This window comes from Mustela putorius, unplaced genomic scaffold, assembly GCF_011764305.1.
Source record: "Mustela putorius furo isolate JIRA1106 unplaced genomic scaffold, ASM1176430v1.1 tig00000487_pilon_pilon_pilon, whole genome shotgun sequence".
Lineage (NCBI taxonomy): Eukaryota > Metazoa > Chordata > Mammalia > Carnivora > Mustelidae > Mustela > Mustela putorius.
This window is the reverse complement of record NW_025421399.1, coordinates 2,612,634-2,630,067: the sequence shown is the minus strand read 5'-3', so window position 1 is coordinate 2,630,067 and position 17,434 is coordinate 2,612,634. Positions and strand designations below refer to the sequence as shown.

Genomic DNA, 17,434 nt, shown 5'->3' with positions numbered 1-17,434 from the left:
CAGGCTCGGCACAGTGTAAATTTGTGGTCGAGACCCAGGAAACGGTGGGGAAATTGCTGGATATGCCATCGATCTGACCCTGTCTGTCTGAGTTGGAAATGGGGCTTCCCCAAACTGGAAGCCACAGAACCGGGGACTCTCACTTTATAGTAAGGACACTAAAGCCCAGAGAGGGCAGGCACTTGCCCAGGGGTCCCACAGCCAGTGGGTTTTGATGCTGGCCTGAGATGGTTTTCATTCTCGGTGCCTGGAGCCGTATCCATAAACCCCCTCCTCTGTCTGCTTTCAAGCCTTTCTTCATTCTTGCCCATCTGAACTCATCTTTCAGTCTCTGCTTCTCTAGCAACCGGAGCCCAGGGACAGGTGACTGGCCTAGCGCCCCCAGGAGCAGAAGCTGCCCTGCTGGGGGGTGTGGGCAGGGGCACGGCGGGGGCCGAGAATGCGGGCTGCTCTGGCCTGGGGGCCTGGGCCGGGCTGCCAACAGAGAAGCCAGTGTGCCCAAACATTGCTGCTTTGTGAGCTCTGAGCTCTGTGTGGGGAAGGTTGTTTTTGTTGACCTGACATTGTTTCAGGTTGACTGAGTGGCAGCGTCTTAGCACCCTGGGACCAGCTCTTTGGAGCCATCCAGGGTCTTGGGGAGAAGGTGGCTAGGGAGCCCTAGTCTGGGGCAAGAAGGGGACGGGGCCGCCCGGAGCCTGTATGCACTGAGCAGGTCCCTGTGGGTGAGGTGTAGAACAAGAGTGAGTTCGGAGAAGACACCGAGAGAGAAGAGGGAAGGCACCTGTGTCTTTCAGGGCGAGAGCAGAGGAGCCTGGCCAGAGTGAGGAAGGACAGAGGCAGGACAGGAACCCCCAGGAGCTGGAGCAGACCTGCCGGGAGGCTGAGAGCTCGAGAACCCAGCCATCACACCTTAGTCGGCGAAGGAAGACCCAGGAGAATCCCTGGGAGCCAGGAGGGCAGCAGGAGGCCTTGGGGGCTGGCCGGCTGGGGTGGGGTGGGCCAGACGCACAGCTGTCCAGATGTGTGTGAGAGATAAGTCTGTTTACTGGGCACCCAGAAGGAGCAGGGCGGGGGGTGGGAAGGGGCTCCCCGGGACGGTGGGGCGGGCAGATTAGGAGGCGGGGGCATGAGTCAGGGGTTTGGGAGCTGCCCCCGGGGTTTGGGAGCCAGGACTTGGGTGCTGTCAGAGCGGGTGTGAGCTCAGCTGGTGGCAGAGGACACCTGTAGCTGCAGGAGCTCGCCGAGGGACCCCAAGGCTCGTGAGCAGGTGAGCAGGGCTGGGGGGGGGTGGGGGGGTGGTCCTGCAGCACTTGTCTTGAGGGTTTCTGCAGTGCCCAGCCTGAATCCGTGCCCAGGGGACCAAGGCACCAGACCTCCAAGGGGGTGCTGGTGGGTGGGATGAGAATGGTAGGATGTATGTTGTTACCCCTAAGGGCACGGGCCCGTTGGCACCTCCAGCTGGGGAGCGCGAGGGTGCAGTGTTGGGAGAAAGACACGGGCACGTGGCAGCAGAGGTCTGTGTGGCTGGTGTTGGAGGGGGCAAGTCGGATCCCCCTCCAGGTGTGGGTCCCAATCAGGCTCCTATTTACAAGCCCCTTGGATCCCACAGACCCAAGTCTTGCCCCCAGCCATGCATGGGGACCCACAGGGCATCCTATCCCCCTCTGTGAGGACAGTTGTTCACTGACCCTCTTTCCCATTTGGGACACTTTCAGGGACTCATCGGGGCAGACCCGGCCCTGTCCCCAGCCTAGGGGGTGTTTGAAGAGAAAGGAGGAGTCCCCCATCACCCAAGGATTTCAAAGCACTTAGGCTAATTCCATGGGAACAAAGTAACAAGATCAGAGAGAGAGGAAGATAGCAAGTCTGACCTTGGTCCCCAGTCACAGTGATAATGATGACCAACATGACCCAGAGCTCCTTCTGTGTCAGTCAGTGTTCTAAGGCCTCTACATCGACCAACTTAGCTACAACAGGGTAGCACTTAGGGCTACTTAGGGTTCATTCTTGTTACCCCACTTTGCAGATGAGAAAACTGAGACACAGTAAGGTTGAGTCACTTGCCCGCAGTCACACAGTAAGTCACAGGTCTGGGATCTGAACCCAGGCAGGCCGACTGGAGAGCCCATGCTTTCAACCCACTAGCACTCAACCAGCTTAGAGCTGTCTTCTCTTCTGGGAGGCAAATCAGCGCAATGGCGAGAGAGGTAGTGGGAGTCAGGGAGGCTGGCCTCTTTCGTCCTGCCTCTGACACCTACCTGCCAAGTTAAGCTCTCCGAACCTCAGCTTTCTCATCTGTAAAACGGGGCTAGTGACATTATCCATTTTGCACAGTGCCTCGAGGGTTCTAAGAGATAAGGCTCTGTGAGGTGGGGGCGGTGATCGCACAAAGGCGGTGCTCTGCCACCAGGGAGCCCTCCCCATCATCTGGTAGCCCCCCCGCCCCGCCTCTGCCAGCTGTGCTCCACCTCCAGGGCTCCAGATGCCCTGCTCACCCTTATCTGGCCTAGCCTGGCTGGCTGGGTGGCCAGGTGTTTGATGAGCTTCCAGACTCGGGGCGTCGATCCTGTTCCAAGTCCAAGCTCTTATCAGTGCCGGAGCACTGGGCGGTGGGGGGCCGGGCCCGGTGGGGGCTGCAATCTGGGTCACGGGGGGCACCCTTTAAGGCCCCAGCTGAGCTCCAGGCACCTCCAGTCTCCCTTCTTCTGTCTCTCACTGAGGTCTCAGAACCCTGGCAGGAAGGCCCTCCCATTGTACAGACGGGATGACTGAGGCCTAGAGAGAAACTGGGGGCCATCGGAGGCTATTCAACCAGACAGTGGCGGACAGGCAGCGTTCTCTGGCTGGAGGGCCCCTCTGCCCAGTCCACCTCTCAGACAGGAAATGGAAAGTTCCAGCCCAGCCCCTTAGCATCTAAGGCTTGAGACTGCTCAGGATTTGAGGCCCCGGCAGAGCAGAGGGCAAGGTCAGAGAAGGAAGAAAGAAAATAGAAGTGGGAGAAGAGGAAAGAGCGGGGCAAAAGAGGGAGAGAGAAGGGTGCCTGACTAGGGTCTTCATGGGCAAAGGCCCATGCAGGACAGCCCTGTCCTCGGTCCTTGGGACTGTCCCCTAGTCATCACTTCCCCTACCAAGACAGGAACCCCTGCCCTTGTCAGTTCGGTGGGGCTCTGCCATGCCCTCTCCTTCTCTCTATCTCTTGGGACGGCAACACCCACCCCCTCAGCCCTCAGAAAGAAATGTCTCTGGACCATTCTGTCTGTATGTCCTCCCTGCCCTGTTCCCTCACGCAGCAGCCAGCCCCGCCTGGCTCGCGCCTCCCTCTGCCCGCTCGTGCCCACACCTGCGCCGCACTTCCCTACCTGCCAGTCCTTCAGATCCCACCAGAGCTTCTCGGCCCAGCCCTGGGATCCTCCCCCTCAGAGACACCCGACCCCCAACCCCAGCAGTCCGCCCTACCTTTGAACCTGCCACATGGTCCTTGGCACCCAACTCCTTCGGCTCATTTCTCGTTGGTCTGAGGCATGTATTGTCTCCCGAAGCCCTTGGCCTCTCCTGCCTTCCCAGCTGCCTCCCCAGTCCGGGTGGGGGCTTCTCGCGAGAAGGGACCGTGTCTTGTTCATCTCAGCTCCCACTGCTCAGTGCCACGTGGGCACAGGGCGAGCATGTTCGTCACCCGACCCCAATCCCTGTTGCTGGGTGAGAGTGAAGAGAGCCCCTCCACATCCAGTCCCCAGGGAACTTCTGTGCTCCCCTCGGGCTGCGCCTCACCTTCCTGGGGGTGAGCATACCTTCCTCTCTGCCAGAGGCACACTGAGCAAACCTGAGACACAGGGTCCGGTCTCCTCTTGGCTGGGTCCCAGTCATGCTGACTCTTCAGTCCCAGAGAACCAAGCCTGCAAGGGACAGCCACACTTCCCTTCACCCAGCATGTACTTACTGAGCACCTACTCTGCGGCACCCATTCTGCGAGGAGTAAGGGATTCAGTGGGGACTGAGACACGGATCTTAGCACTCAGATGGCATCCCTTCTAGCGGCATCCTTGAACAGCAGATACACAAATGACTCAAGAAACCAGAACATGACAGAGTGGGCTAGTGAATGACAGGGTGGTGGGAAGGGAATCTGAAGAGCTGAGATATGGGATGAGGGGCAAAGGGGCACTGAGGATGTATCAACTGTGTATGCAAAGGCCCTGGGGCAGGAAAGGGCTTGGTAAGGCCAATGAGACAGATGGGGAGAGAACAAGAGAAAGGGAGCTCACGAGGGGGTGAAGGAGAGAAATAGTGACACTTCATTCAACACCTGTGAGCTGCTCCCAAGGATGCTACAGCCCCATGCCTAGCAGAAAGTAACTGTTTCTGGGAGAAGAGGGTACGTTGTGAAGACTCCCAGGGGAACGAATTTCCTTGAAGAAGGAACAGGTCATGATGCCCCTGGAGTTGGCTAAATCTAGGGAATGGACAGGAAAAGAAGCCAGGATGAGGACTGGTGGATGGAAGAGGGAGTTGAATTTGAAGGACAGCCCATTCTCTCAAACTGCCTTTGATTGATGCCAGCCAAGCTACCTCTTCCTGCCCCAGCTCTCCCAGCTCCTCCTGTACACCTGTCCTCACACCTACAAATCTAGCTCCTCCCCCCCAGCTTCCTGCCCCTGACCCCACTGCTGCCTCTCAACACCTGGGGTCCCCCTTGACTCTAATGTAGCCACCTCTGGGGGAGGATGCCTGCGCCTCACTCAGCCTGTGCTCCCCCCTGCAGGGACCCGCAGTGCGGGTTATGCTGGGGACTTGGATCGCTGTGGATAAGTGGACAAGTAAGACAACGCCATGGGGGACTGGCAGGTAAGTCTTTCGTGGTGTCTGCGGGGCTCCAATCTGGGGCCTCTGGGACTCCCCAGACTCTTACCTTCACGGTGGCTTAAGAAGCCCTTCCCAGCCCAGCCCTGACGGCCACTTCCTATAGGAGGATCATGAAGAGGGGCTGGAGGACGTTCTAGAACAGGAGGAGTATGAAGACCCAGATGTCCCTGTGGTTCAAGTGGAGGAGCCAATCGGTGAGCCCCAACTCTCTCTCTTGCTGGGATGAGCTGCTGAGACCTGAACAGAGACAGTTAAGGAACTTGCCCTGTCCCTTCTCCACACCCCCTCCCGTCCGCCACCAGCCCCAGGGCCAGTTCTCCTCACAATCCTGGCTGATTGAAGGATAAACAGAGTTTTGTTTGAAATGATCACAGGAGGGAACTGGGGGGGTTGGGGGGGCAGGACTAGTCACCCATGGCCAGGCCCTCCATTTGGGACAGGGCAGCCAGGCCCCTCGGGGACAAGGGCATGAGCCCACACGCCATCTGTGTCCATCCCATGCTGACTTCTAGGTCAGGCACCAGGCCTGTTCTGGGAACATCATTCTGTTTGGGGAGGTCTAGAGGTCCTGAGGAGTCAGGGGCCACAGGGACCCCCAGGGCAGAGAGACAACAGGAAACCTTCCTGGCCCTGCCAAGGTCTCAGTTGGGGAGCCCCAGGTGGGGACCTGTTTACTGTCAATAGGCCTTAAGTGCTGGCCATTGGTATTAAAGATAAGAGGCCCCTCTGGGAAATGAGAGCCGAGTGGGGTGTGGAGTGGGGGACAATATAAAGCAGACCCCACCCGAGGTTCCCAGAGCTCCACTCGGAGACAGGGAGAAGTGCTGGGCTGGTGGGATTGCTGAGGTAGGCGGGGAAGAAGGAAGGGAAGCTGATTCCAGAAAGTGGCAGAGAGGAAGGAGATCCTAGGAGAATCCCTAGGTGACCCTCTCTGTCACCACTGAAGATGACTCCCAGGGGTCTTCCACAAGGCTCGGATGAGGCGTGAAAGAGCCAGGCTGGGCCAAGAATGGGCACAGGGCGCCAGAGACCCTTGAGCAGGGGGGGTGGGGGGCACTGGGTCCTAGCCAGCAGCCACAGGAGGGAGTAAGGAAGGCGTGACTCTCTCAGAGGCTCACTGTGGGGAGTGCAGGAGGACCCTAAGGGTGGGAATATCGGGGGGCAACACTAACCCACCTCCGGTTTTCAGCTGACCACGCTGAGCCGACAGCCACAGACTACGAAACAACCACAGACCCAGACGCCACATCGCACGCAGGCACCCACGAGGTGAGGACACCCGGCATCACCTGATCGCTGGGACACTGACCCTTCCACTAGGAGAAGGGAGGTGAAGAGGGATGGGCACAGCTTCAGCAGGGGGGAGCCCCACACACAGGCAGAAAAGGAGTGAGCACTGCAGGAAATAGAAGGGATGAGAGCACCCCTGCTGGAACGGGGGTGCAGGGAGACATAGGTCCCTCTCCCACTGAGCAGGGAGCTCCCTGGGCAGAGATAAAGGGACTGCCAAAGGTCTGTGCTCCTGGGCTGGGCCGGCAGGTGCTCCTTGGGGAAGCACAGAATTGAATACGTGCCCCTGTGCCCAGGCCTGCTGGACCCCTGCTGGATATCAGACTGTCTAGCTGGTTAGGAAACTACATCTGCCCTCAGCCAGGCCCCTGGGAGTGACCAGCTGGCCCCAAGGAAACCCAAGGGCATGCTGAGCACACTCAACAGTCTTGGAGACAGGAGACCCACCCGATGACCCCAAAGGCTTCCTTTTTTGTTTTCCTCCCAAGGGTCTGCTCTAGCACCCTTTTGGTCCAGAGATTCTCCAAATGCCTCTGCAATGGGGTAAGGGCTTGATCAGGGAGTTGGGGAATAGGGCCGAAGTGGAGGGTTATACCCCCCACCCCCACCCCGCCACCACACACACACACACACACACACACACACACATGCTTCTTATCTCACTCAACGCATCCAGGCTGCTGCTCCCACCCATCCATTCTGAGCTCAGGGTCTGCCCTGAGTGCTTCAGGACTCTGGGCATCCTCCAAACACCTCTCAGAGCCTGCTGAGCGCCCACCATGCCCTAGACTGCCAGTCTCCCCAGGGTGCTGTCCCAGGCCCCGGGCACTGATTCAGGTTTGTGGGGCCACAGGTGTACGTGGAGCTTCAGGAACTGGTGATGGATGAGAAGAACCAGGAGTTGCGGTGGATGGAGGCAGCACACTGGGTGCGGCTGGAGGAGAACCTCGGGGAGGACGGGGTCTGGGGCCGCCCGCACCTGTCCTACCTCACTTTCTGGAGCCTCCTGGAGCTGCAGAAAGCCTTTGCCAAGGGTGAGCCCCGCCGGGCCCCTCCCCGAGACCTGCATGTGTGTGCGGCGTGGTGGCGGGCCGGAGGGCCACCGTCCCGCCATCCGGCTCACCCCTCCATCCCTTGTAGGTACCGTCCTCCTGGATCTGCCGGAGACCTCCCTGGCAGGAGTGGCCAACCAGCTGCTGGATGGGTTTATCTACGAGGAGCAGATCCGGCCTGAGGCCCGAGACCAGCTGCTCCGGGTCCTGCTGCTCCAACACAGGTGCCCCTGCCCACCAGGACGCAGACTCCGCAGCCCAAGGGCCTACCTCCCCGGCCCACCAGCCCAGAGCTCTCCCTGGCAGCCCAGGGGACCCCTCCCCCACCAGACCAGGGCCCCCATTTCTTCCATGACAGCTCCTACCTCTGACTTCTTGAGGGGCAGCCGTATCTCTGTGTTCAGATGTGGGGGCTACTGGTCCTCAGGAGGGCAGGCTCTCACGGCCCCTTCCTCCCTCCATTCTGGCCCCACCTGGTCATTCCAGACGGAGACCGGCCACTTGCATCCACAATATCCTCCCAAAGGAGGCTGACTGTCCTTTTGCCCCAGGGTCCCTCTCATCTGGTCACTGGGAAGCGTTGCTTAATTCCTCTGACCACCGGTCTCCATCTCAGTCTAGGTGTTACTAATGACCCAGCCCAAATAGCTTACTCAGCCCATGTCCCCTGTCTGTGCGTCCCACAGTCACGCCGGAGACCTGGAGGCCCTGGGCGGTGTGAAGCCCGCGGTTCTGACGCGTTCTGGGGACCCCTCCGAGCCCCTGCTCCCGCAGCACCCCTCTTTAGAGACACAGCTCTTCTGCCAACAGGTGAGGCTGTGGGGAGACCCACCTGAACAGGGTTAGAAATGAGAGTGTTTAGGGGAGGAGGGGGCTGGACGATCAATGTGGCCAGAGGACTCCCCTCACCACCCTCCACCCAACAGGGACAGGAGGGCACAGAAGGGCATTCGCCATCTGGAATTCTGGAGAAGATTCCCCCAGATTCGGAGGCCACCCTGGTGCTCGTGGGTAAGCAGCTAGGGTCTGCACCCCCGATGCCCCCACACCCCCGAGACGATGCTTCCTATCCCTGCCCAGCCTCCCTCTTCCGAAGTATGGACCCAGCCGCCGCCCCTCTCAGGCCTCCCTGACCTGACCACCTCCCATCGCTCCCTCCCCGGCAGGCAGAGCGGAATTCCTGGAGCGGCCGGTGCTGGGCTTCGTGCGACTGGAGGTGGCCACGGAGCTGGAGGCTGTGCAGCTCCCGGTGCCTGTGCGCTTCCTCTTCGTGTTGCTGGGACCTGAGGCCCCCAACACTGATTATACCCAACTTGGTCGGGCTGCGGCCACCCTCATGTCTGAGAGGGTAAGGCAGGCTTGGGGAGGGCTGGGGGGCAGCTGAGGTCACTCACTGGACGGGCCTGGGTCACTTGAGTTTTGCTAGTCGGTCTCCCCCTGCTGCTTCTAACCTGTCTAGCCAGGGGCAAGTGGTCTGGCCTAGCCCTGCCCGACCAGACCTGGTTCCACCCAGTTAGATCTGGCCTGGCCTCAGCTTACTGTAGTTCCGGCTGGTCTGCGCTAAGCTACCCCATTTGCTTTAGTGGATTCTCTTTTCCCCACGCAAGGCCCTGTCTGGCTCCCCCAAACCTTTTTGTGGTGGGAAAGGAAGGCGGAGTGGGGGGGCAGGACAAGAAGGAGCTGGGAGAGAGGGTTCTGGTTCCTGGAGGCCATGGATGTGGACTCTTGGGTCCTTTCATCTAGCGAGTCCCCGCAGTCCTGACCCTCTCTCCGGCCCCCAGGTCTTCCGCGTGGATGCCTACATGGCCCAGAGCAAAGCGGAGCTGGTCCGCAACCTGGAGGGCTTCCTGGACTGCAGCCTGGTGCTGCCTCCCTGCGAGGCTCCCTCTGAGCAGGCACTGCTCAGTCTGGTGCCGGTGCAGAAGGAGCTGCTGCGGAGACGCTACTCACAAAGCCCCGCCAAGCCCGAGCCCCGCTTCTACAAGGGCCTAGGTACCTGCCCTGCGACCCCCACATACCCTCAGGGTCCCCAGTGCAACCCTGCAAGCCCCTGCCTCCCCTCCTCCCATCCAATACCCTGGTGTCCCCTCTCTCTGTCCTCATGCCTCCCTGCCCCCTTGGTCACCTGTTCCCATCGGAAGATTCTCCCCACGATTCCTCTCCCCCCAACGCCTCCTGCCATGACCCCCTGTGACCATGGCCCTGTCCTTGACTACAGATTTGTATGGGGCTCCAGGGGCCCCTGGTGGGCCAGATGACCCTCTGCAGAGGACAGGCCTGCTTTTTGGGGGCCTGGTGCGTGACATCCGGCGCCGCTACCCCTACTACCTGAGTGACATCACAGACGCGTTCAGCCCCCAGGTCCTGGCTGCTGTCATCTTCATCTACTTTGCTGCCTTGTCACCTGCCATCACTTTCGGTGGCCTCCTGGGTCAGTGTCTCTGCATGATCCTCTAACCTTCACCTCTCACTCTTTGGCCTCTGTGTTGGCCCTGCCTTTTGACCCAATCAGACAATCTGGACCCCTATTACAGCCTGCCTGTGAAATGCTCTACTGGACCCTAGAAACGACCTCTTGACCTTGACCACACTGTAACTTCTACCCACAGGAGAGAAGACCCAGAACATGATGGGGGTGTCGGAGCTGCTCATCTCCACGGCGGTGCAAGGCATTCTGTTCTCCCTGCTCGGGGCTCAACCCCTTCTTGTGGTTGGCTTCTCGGGACCCCTGCTTGTGTTTGAAGAAGCCTTTTTCTCGGTAGCTCTGTTCTGGCCCCACCCGGACCCTGTAGCCGCCTGGCCCCAGCCTGCCTGACCACGGGGTGCCTGGGCCCACCTGCCTGACCCAGTCCTTCCCGACCCCTTTGCAGTTCTGCACAAACAACGACCTGGAGTACATCGTGGGCCGCGTGTGGATCGGCTTCTGGCTTGTCCTGTTCGTGGTGCTCATAGTGGCCTTCGAGGGCAGTTTCCTGGTCCGCTTCATCTCCCGCTACACCCAAGAGATCTTCTCCTTCCTGATCTCCCTCATCTTCATCTACGAGACCTTCGTCAAGCTGATCAAGGTGGGGGAAGTGGCAGTGTGGACACACGTGTGTGTGTGCGTGTGCGACTCTGGGCACAAACTATGTGGCCATGTGTGTCATTGTCTACGTGTCCTTGTGGCCCGTGTGTCGCTGTGCCTTCATCGTGCCTGGCTGTGACCACAGTCAGGTTGACACCTGCTGCCTATGGGCCGGTGGTCCTGCGGTGACCCAGAGCGCCTGCGCCTGAGGTGGCTGCCCGTGTGCGCATGTGCGGCTCGTAACCACGCCCAGAGGGACAAACAGGCCAGTGTGTATGTGAGCCTGGAAGGGGGAAACTGTGTTAATGGAGGGGTTGCAGGGGTCCCAGGCGCTCTGCTGTCCCCCACGCCCCCTCTGGCGCTCACCGTCAAGAACCACGGGGCCTGAGGGTGGAGCAGCCTGTCTCCTCAGCTCTCGCACCTTCGACTGTGTTACCTGTACATCTGCATTGTCTACGGAGACAGGATGGACACTGCGTATCCGCCTCTGATTCTGTTGCTTGGTGGGGCTTTCTGTTTCCAAGTCTCAGAAGCCCTTTTTAGGAGCCCCCTTGGCACTTCTTTCCTGCCCACCAGCTTTATATCTCCGAGACCCAGCGTGCTCCCATGCACACCTACACTCATTGCCGCCATGACCTGCCCCACCCAAGCTGAGACTGGTCTTCACTCCTGAAAACCAAGCTGTAGAATCCCATTGTCCCTCTGTTACCCTGTCAGTTGAGGAAGAAGAGAAGTGGATGGATGGATGCAGGATGGATGGATGGATAGACAGATGACGGGCAGATGGACAGATAGATGGATAGATGATGGGCAGATTGATAGATGGATGATGGATAGATGGATGAGGAAAATAGGATGCCTTGGTTTTCTGCTCCAGATCTTCCAGGACCACCCGCTGCAGAAGCATTATGACCACAATGTGACAATGGTGCCCAAACCGCAGGCTCCCCTGCCCAACACAGCCCTCCTCTCCCTTGTACTCATGGCTGGTACCTTCTTTCTCGCCATGATGCTGCGCAAGTTCAAGAACAGCTCCTACTTCCCTGGCGTGGTCAGTACCCCCCACCTTCCCCCCGGCCCCGCTCTTCCCTACGCTGCCCTGTCCCAGTCCAAAGCACTCCTCCAAGTTCCTCAATGCCATTAACTCTCCTTCTTACCCTAGATTTCCATTCCCTATTCCAAGCCTTCCGGGCCCCCTGGCCCCCACCTCATTTAGGCTTTCACTCTTCAGGCAAGCCCATCTCCCTTTCTTAGCCTGTGGAGGCTGGAAACCCAGCGGGGAGCCAGGGACAGATCTTAGAGAGGGGTAGAGAAGCTGTGGGGCCAGCGGTGGGGCTGAGCCAGGGAAAGAAGAAAGAAGGCCGGTACATTGAGGTGCAGGACAGGGCGTTAGATGTCGATGGATCCCCCGGAAAGAGCAAGGACCCTGCATGAAGAAGGGGCAGGAGTGGGGGCAAGAGGGAGGCAGGAGGTGGGGAAACAACTGAGCACTGACTGGATTTTTCCACCTTCCCTCAGCTGCGACGGATCATTGGGGACTTCGGAGTCCCCATCTCCATTCTGATCATGGTCATTGTGGATTTCTTCATTGAGGACACTTACACTCAGGTGACACTCTCTTCCTATTGTCAGCTTCTTCTCCCAGTATGCCCCCTCCCAAGAACAACTTTCCCAAGCCTGAAGCCAGCTAGAACAGCCTCGACTCATCCCAGCCTCCCCCAAGAGCCCCAGGTTCGTCCCACAGCCCTATAGGACCCCTCGGATTGAAGCAAAGGTTGGGGTCAAATTGCCTTTTTACTCCTTAACCCAGGACAATAGGATAGAATCTGTTCTGCAGCCAGGCCGATCTGAGTATGTATCTCAGGTCTGCCACCAAAGAGCTGTGTGATGCAAGGCAAACCACACAACCTCTCTGATCCTGTTTCCTCATCTATAAATTGGGGAATGAGAAGATGTATATAAAGACCTTAGAGCAGTGACTGGGTACAAAGCAAGTACCCAGTATAAGTTCCCAAGTGCCCAGGATGCTGGCTCTCCTTGCTTCCTTTCTCCTACTCCCCTGCCTGGTGTTCTCACCAGCATCCCCCTCCCACAGAAACTCAGTGTGCCTGAAGGCCTCTCCGTATCCAACCCCTCAGCCCGGGGCTGGGTCATCCACCCATTGGGCTTGTATGCGAATTTCCCCATCTGGATGATGTTCGCCTCCGCCCTGCCGGCCCTGCTGGTCTTCATCCTCATCTTCCTTGAGTCCCAGATCACCACGTAAGAGCCAGGGGCAGGGCTGGGCCTGTGGGGGGGGGGGTGGTGTCTGAGGCAGGGAAAGGGACAGGCTCCAAGCAGGTGTGACAGCAAGGACTGAGAGCTAGTCTTAGTCAATCCCAGCGCCCCCCCACCCCCACCCCCGATGAAGAGGAGTGATGGATGGACAGGGACAGGGGCAGGTTCTGTGGGACCTGACGTGGTATCATTTGGGGAGACCTTTTTAAGAAAAAGAAAACAAAATGAGAACTACAAAAGGAAGTGACACACTTCAGAATGGACCTTTACCAGATCAGCCTCATCAGCTTCAATGTAAATCTGCCTGTGGACGTTCTAGGGGCTGTCTTGAGATCCTTCCACTCTTAGAGTCTGGATTATCAAGAGGGGGTGGGAGGGAGGGGAGCAAGGAACTCCACGGGAGAGGAGCACAACAGGATAAACTAAGGCACAGAGGGACCCAAGCATGGAGAAGGAGAGAAGGGGCAAAGAGGGTGGGGATGGGGGAGAATGCTGCTTACCCCTGGACCTTCCACACTCCCCAGGCTGATTATCAGCAAACCAGAGCGCAAGATGATCAAGGGCTCTGGCTTCCACCTGGACCTGCTGCTGGTCATAGGCATGGGCGGTGTGGCTGCCCTCTTTGGGATGCCCTGGCTCAGTGCCACCACTGTTCGTTCTGTTACCCACGCCAACGCACTCACGGTCATGGGCAAGGCCAGCGCCCCAGGGGCTGCAGCCCAGATTCAGGAGGTCAAGGAGCAGCGGATCAGTGGGCTCCTGGTCGCTGTACTCGTGGGTGAGTAAGGGCTGGCCACACTCTCTGCCACCCTTGGCCTTGCTTCCAGCCCCCAGCCTCTGCCTCTTCGGATCCAGAGCCTTCTGCAGCCCTCTCTCTAGCTTGGCTGCTCTATGACTGATGGCAAGTCAGGGCTCGGAGCATCATCTGGGGTGGGAGAGGAGAAGACAGAAGATCACTGGGGTTTATCTAAGTTCTGGAGCAGGTGAGAGTACACCTGGGGTCAGTGTGAGCAGCACCACCGTTACTGATGGAGTCGCAGGGTAGTTTCTTAAAGGAGGCGAAGTTAGTATTAGCTGGAGGAGGGTTAGGGTTTGGGTAGGTGGCAGACAATGGAGGCATTCTCTGCTGGGGTGATGGAAAAGTTGGGCTTCTCTGGCCTCTGTGAACCCCCGAGGCCAAAGGAATAGGCTTTGATGTCCTGCAGGCAGGAGTTTGACTCCCTGATCTGCCACTTGTAGCTGTGTGGCCTTAGGCAAATTGCTTCCCCTCTCTGTTTCCTCATCTGTAAAATTGGGTACTCCCTCTTAAGAGGATCCACAGAAAGGGCTTCATATGGTCCCTATGGCTTCATTCTCCAGCCCCCAATGCTGTCAGCCCTCTGGGGCCCCCCGGGGCTAGGAGTGCCTGGTTCTCCCGGCAGGTGTGTCCATCCTCATGGGGCCCATCCTGTCCCGCATCCCCCTGGCTGTGCTGTTTGGCATCTTCCTCTACATGGGGGTCACGTCCCTCAGCGGCATCCAGCTCTTCGACCGCGTCTTGCTCCTGTTGAAGCCGTCCAAGTACCACCCGGATGTGCCCTACGTCAAGCGGGTACAGGGCCCTCGTGGCTCCCCAGCCCACAGTGGGGTGGGGGTTGCTGGGCGCCAGGGAGGGGCAGGAAGTAACCACCGCCTCCCCCTGCAGGTGAAGACCTGGCGCATGCACCTGTTCACGGTCATCCAGATCATCTGCCTGGCAGGGCTGTGGACAGTGAAAACCTTCCCCGCCACCTCGCTGGCCTTGCCCTTCGTCCTCATCCTCACGGTGCCTCTGCGCCGCCTCCTGCTGCCGCTCATCTTCAGGAAGCTGGAGCTCCAGTGTGTGCGTGGCTGCTCCCCGCCCCTAGGGACGGTGGGGGAGGGTGAATAGAGGGCAGAGGCTGGAGGCCAGGACACCAGAGCTGGGGGGGCAGGGAGTGGGTGTGCTCCACGTGAGCTGTCTTACCCTGGAGCCCTTGTCCTAGGGTCCTCCCAGTCATTTTGGACAGAGTTGCTCCTCCGATAGAATTCTCCCACAACATGACAGTCGCCATGGGGCTGCCCTGATGAAGGCCCTCTGTAGGCCCTCCCCTGCTGGGGTACCCCATCCCCAGGGGTCCCTCACCCCTTGGAAAAAACTCATCCAGACCAAAGCTAGGGGCTGAGAGGGTAGGACATGACTTGTCCACGGTCCAGAGAGAGCCAGTCCCTCTCCGTGCTCTAGAAGTGCCCTTAGTGCTGGAGGGAGGGCTCCTCTGCCCCAGCCGCTCCCGGAAGCTCACCCTCGGTCCTTCCTACTCTCCCCTCCAGCTGGATGCTGATGATGCCAAGCCGACCTTTGATGAAGAGGAAGGTCGGGATGAGTACAACGAGGTGACCATGCCCGTGTGAAGGGAAGACATGGGCTTCCAAGCTCCCTCCACCCTCCCACTTCCCCACACTCCCAGGAAAAGCAGAAGTTCATGGGTATCTCACGGACACTCGTATCCTTCCTGGGGTAGCTACTGGAGCCCCAGGATTGTGGGTGGGGGATGGGAGGGGTGTCTAGAAACCCTTCCATGAGGGGTAAACCAGCTTCTATGTCTAGAGATGGTCAGTAGGGTCCACACTAGGGATTTTGCTGTGAGGTCTCTCCTGCTGCCACGTTGTCATGTGGGGCTCCTAAGCTGGAGGGCTTAGATCTGAGCCAGCCTCTTCATAGCACAGACAGGGGCAGTAGCAAGGGAAGTAGAGGGGGTGGGGTTCAGGTTCCTGCATGCTGTGCGACCTTGGGCAAGTCCCTTGACTTCTCCAGCCTTTGCTTCTTCTTCTGTAAAATGGGTATATTTAGAATAATACCCACATTACAGGATGATTACTGAGGACGAAAGACAAATGTGGAAAAGGGTTCTTGTCAGCTCTGAAAGGGCCAACATGTAGTAGTTATCATTCTTCTCTAGGCTGGCCCAAGGTCACACAGCTCCTGAGTCGTATAGCTGGGATTTGAACCAGGTCTCCCGACCCTGAGGCCAGAGCCCTATGTTGTACCTCAGTCACCTACCTTCCCATGCTTAAAGATGCCCCAGCTGACTCCCCACTTCTCCTACTCTGTTCCCAGCCTGATCCTGGGGACCCTCTTCTCTGGGGCAGAGGGAGGTGTCCCGGTGAGGGCAAGGTGGCGGTAAGGATACAGTCAGGTCTGGGACTCAGGACTCCAAAGGCTCACTCCCTCCTCCCATTCTCACACTCATTCACACATCCATTCATTCCACAAACATTTATGGAGGGCCCGGACCCCCACAGACACAGAGGCAACTGAGACGAGACCCTGCAGTGGGGTGGGAGGGAGTGGGGGGGGCGATGCACAAATCTGTTCTAGATTTGGATGTGGGGTGGGAGGAAATGGGGGGAAGGGAGGGAGGTTTGTAATTTATTGATTGTATTTTCTAAGAACTCTCCTTGTACTCTGGTTTCCCCCAAACACCCAGGCCTCTAGTTTGAGACTCAGTGTCCACAATCTTACTCCAGCTGAATCTTGGGGGGAGAACCCAGATTTAATCAACTGGGGGAAGGGCCAGTGGGCTCTGCAGAATATGGGCATAATCTATTTTTTTTTACAAAACAAAAATATAAAAAGAGCTGGAAGTGGTGAGAAATGGTTGAAACGGAGAGTCAGGAGCTGGGGGCCACTGCTGGGAGGCTTTTGGGGGGTGGGGGCAGCCCTGAAGGCTGACAGCCGCCTCTCACCACTTCCCTGTGCTATGCCTCAGATTCCTCATCAGGAAAATGGGGATGATAATGGTACCTACCTTGTAGGATTGTCCTAAGGATTAAATGAGACAGTAAAGTGCATATGCTTAGCATAGCCTGATCTCAGGCCTCAGAGGAAGCGCATAGACTTTAGCTGCTGGTGTGGTGACGGCCCTGCCCCCTCCTTCCTGCTCCTTGAACACCCCTAAGGAAAACAGAAAGAAAGTCACCCACTCGGCTAGCACCCTTCCCCTTGATGCTTGGTTATAGGTTTTGCCAATAAATGCGTCTGTGGTGGAGTGACTGTCTTGCGGGCTTTCCCTCCCAGACTCGGGGGGCCAAGGGGTCTTCTCTTGGTTGGACCAGGTGGGCAGGGCATGCTTGGTGGGGAGCTGGTGCCAGGGTTGTAACCTTGGGTGGGGGCAGGGAGAGCCAGGCCAGAGAGGTTGGCAATGGTGCTGGGGCCGGGACAGAACTGATGGCCGGAAGTCCTGTGGTAGAGAGGGCCAGCGGCCAGTGAGAGTGTGGGAGAGCTGAGGGAAGGCACACTGACCCTTTGGACATCCTTCTTCAGGACAAGCAAGAGCCCTGTCCTGTGGGCCCCACATCCCTTTGGGCCAGGCAGAGCCTTGGCCTACACTCAATCACCTCACCACACTGGGCAACACCTCTGAGGGGGACTCCCAGGGAGGGAATGCGGTTTGCCTTCAGTTACACAAGAACGGTGTCTCTTGACCAGCCTTTCCACTAGCCCTCATTCACGTCCCCATGGAGGACCAGCTGCTTCCAGCCATCCTAGGGGGCTGCTGAGCCAGGAGTCACTCTCCCCTGAAGGGGAGGCTGCCAAAACAGAACCCCTCCCCACCTTTCTAAGCCTTCCAGCAAGAGGTCAGTGCCACGCTGGCCTGTCTGGCTTCCTTCCCTGCATCTATATTTACTTGCTGCCTATCCCCAGCTGACCCCTCCTGGGCTGCCCAGGGCAGCTGCCCAAGGGCCAGAGAGCCACCTCGGCCCCAAGGAGAGCAGTCCCCGCTGTCCACTCCTATGCACAGCAACTTCCTGTCCCCACAGCAGTTGGTCTGTCCTTGGGGCTTGCCAGAACCCCACTGGCCATCTTGAGCCAGGAAGGCATTAGGGAAGTGTG

General features: G+C 58.5%; 1 protein-coding gene across 2 annotated transcripts; it reads left to right on the top strand.

Annotated features, from left to right (window-relative positions):
• The first annotated feature begins 1,143 nt into the window (after nucleotides 1-1,143).
• Nucleotides 1,144-16,589, top strand: SLC4A1 (solute carrier family 4 member 1 (Diego blood group)). Of its 2 annotated transcripts, XM_004772543.3 has the most exons (20): nucleotides 1,144-1,267; nucleotides 4,760-4,842; nucleotides 4,964-5,054; nucleotides 6,050-6,129; nucleotides 7,004-7,184; nucleotides 7,291-7,426; nucleotides 7,889-8,012; nucleotides 8,129-8,213; nucleotides 8,369-8,550; nucleotides 8,984-9,194; nucleotides 9,421-9,633; nucleotides 9,812-9,960; nucleotides 10,073-10,267; nucleotides 11,144-11,317; nucleotides 11,785-11,874; nucleotides 12,362-12,528; nucleotides 13,068-13,321; nucleotides 13,965-14,134; nucleotides 14,228-14,404; nucleotides 14,872-16,589. In XM_004772543.3, exons 2-20 carry the CDS (start codon nucleotides 4,828-4,830, stop codon nucleotides 14,950-14,952), a joined length of 2,775 nt encoding a protein of 924 aa, XP_004772600.1. In that variant the 5' UTR covers nucleotides 1,144-1,267; nucleotides 4,760-4,827; the 3' UTR covers nucleotides 14,953-16,589. The 2 variants fall into 2 exon arrangements, with proteins under 2 accessions (XP_004772600.1, XP_012901469.1); XM_013046015.2 differs by lacking the exons at nucleotides 1,144-1,267; nucleotides 4,760-4,842; nucleotides 4,964-5,054 and adding an exon at nucleotides 5,604-5,706.
• The last annotated feature ends 845 nt before the right edge of the window (nucleotides 16,590-17,434 follow it).

What these genes read in the sequence shown, in the direction of transcription:
- SLC4A1 (XM_004772543.3), top strand. An exon ending in GCAGAAAGCCTTTGCCAAGG is followed by an intron (nt 7,185 to 7,290) that starts GTGAGCCCCGCC and finishes CATCCCTTGTAG; the next exon opens with GTACCGTCCTCCTGGATCTG. An exon ending in TTGAAGAAGCCTTTTTCTCG is followed by an intron (nt 9,961 to 10,072) that starts GTAGCTCTGTTC and finishes ACCCCTTTGCAG; the next exon opens with TTCTGCACAAACAACGACCT.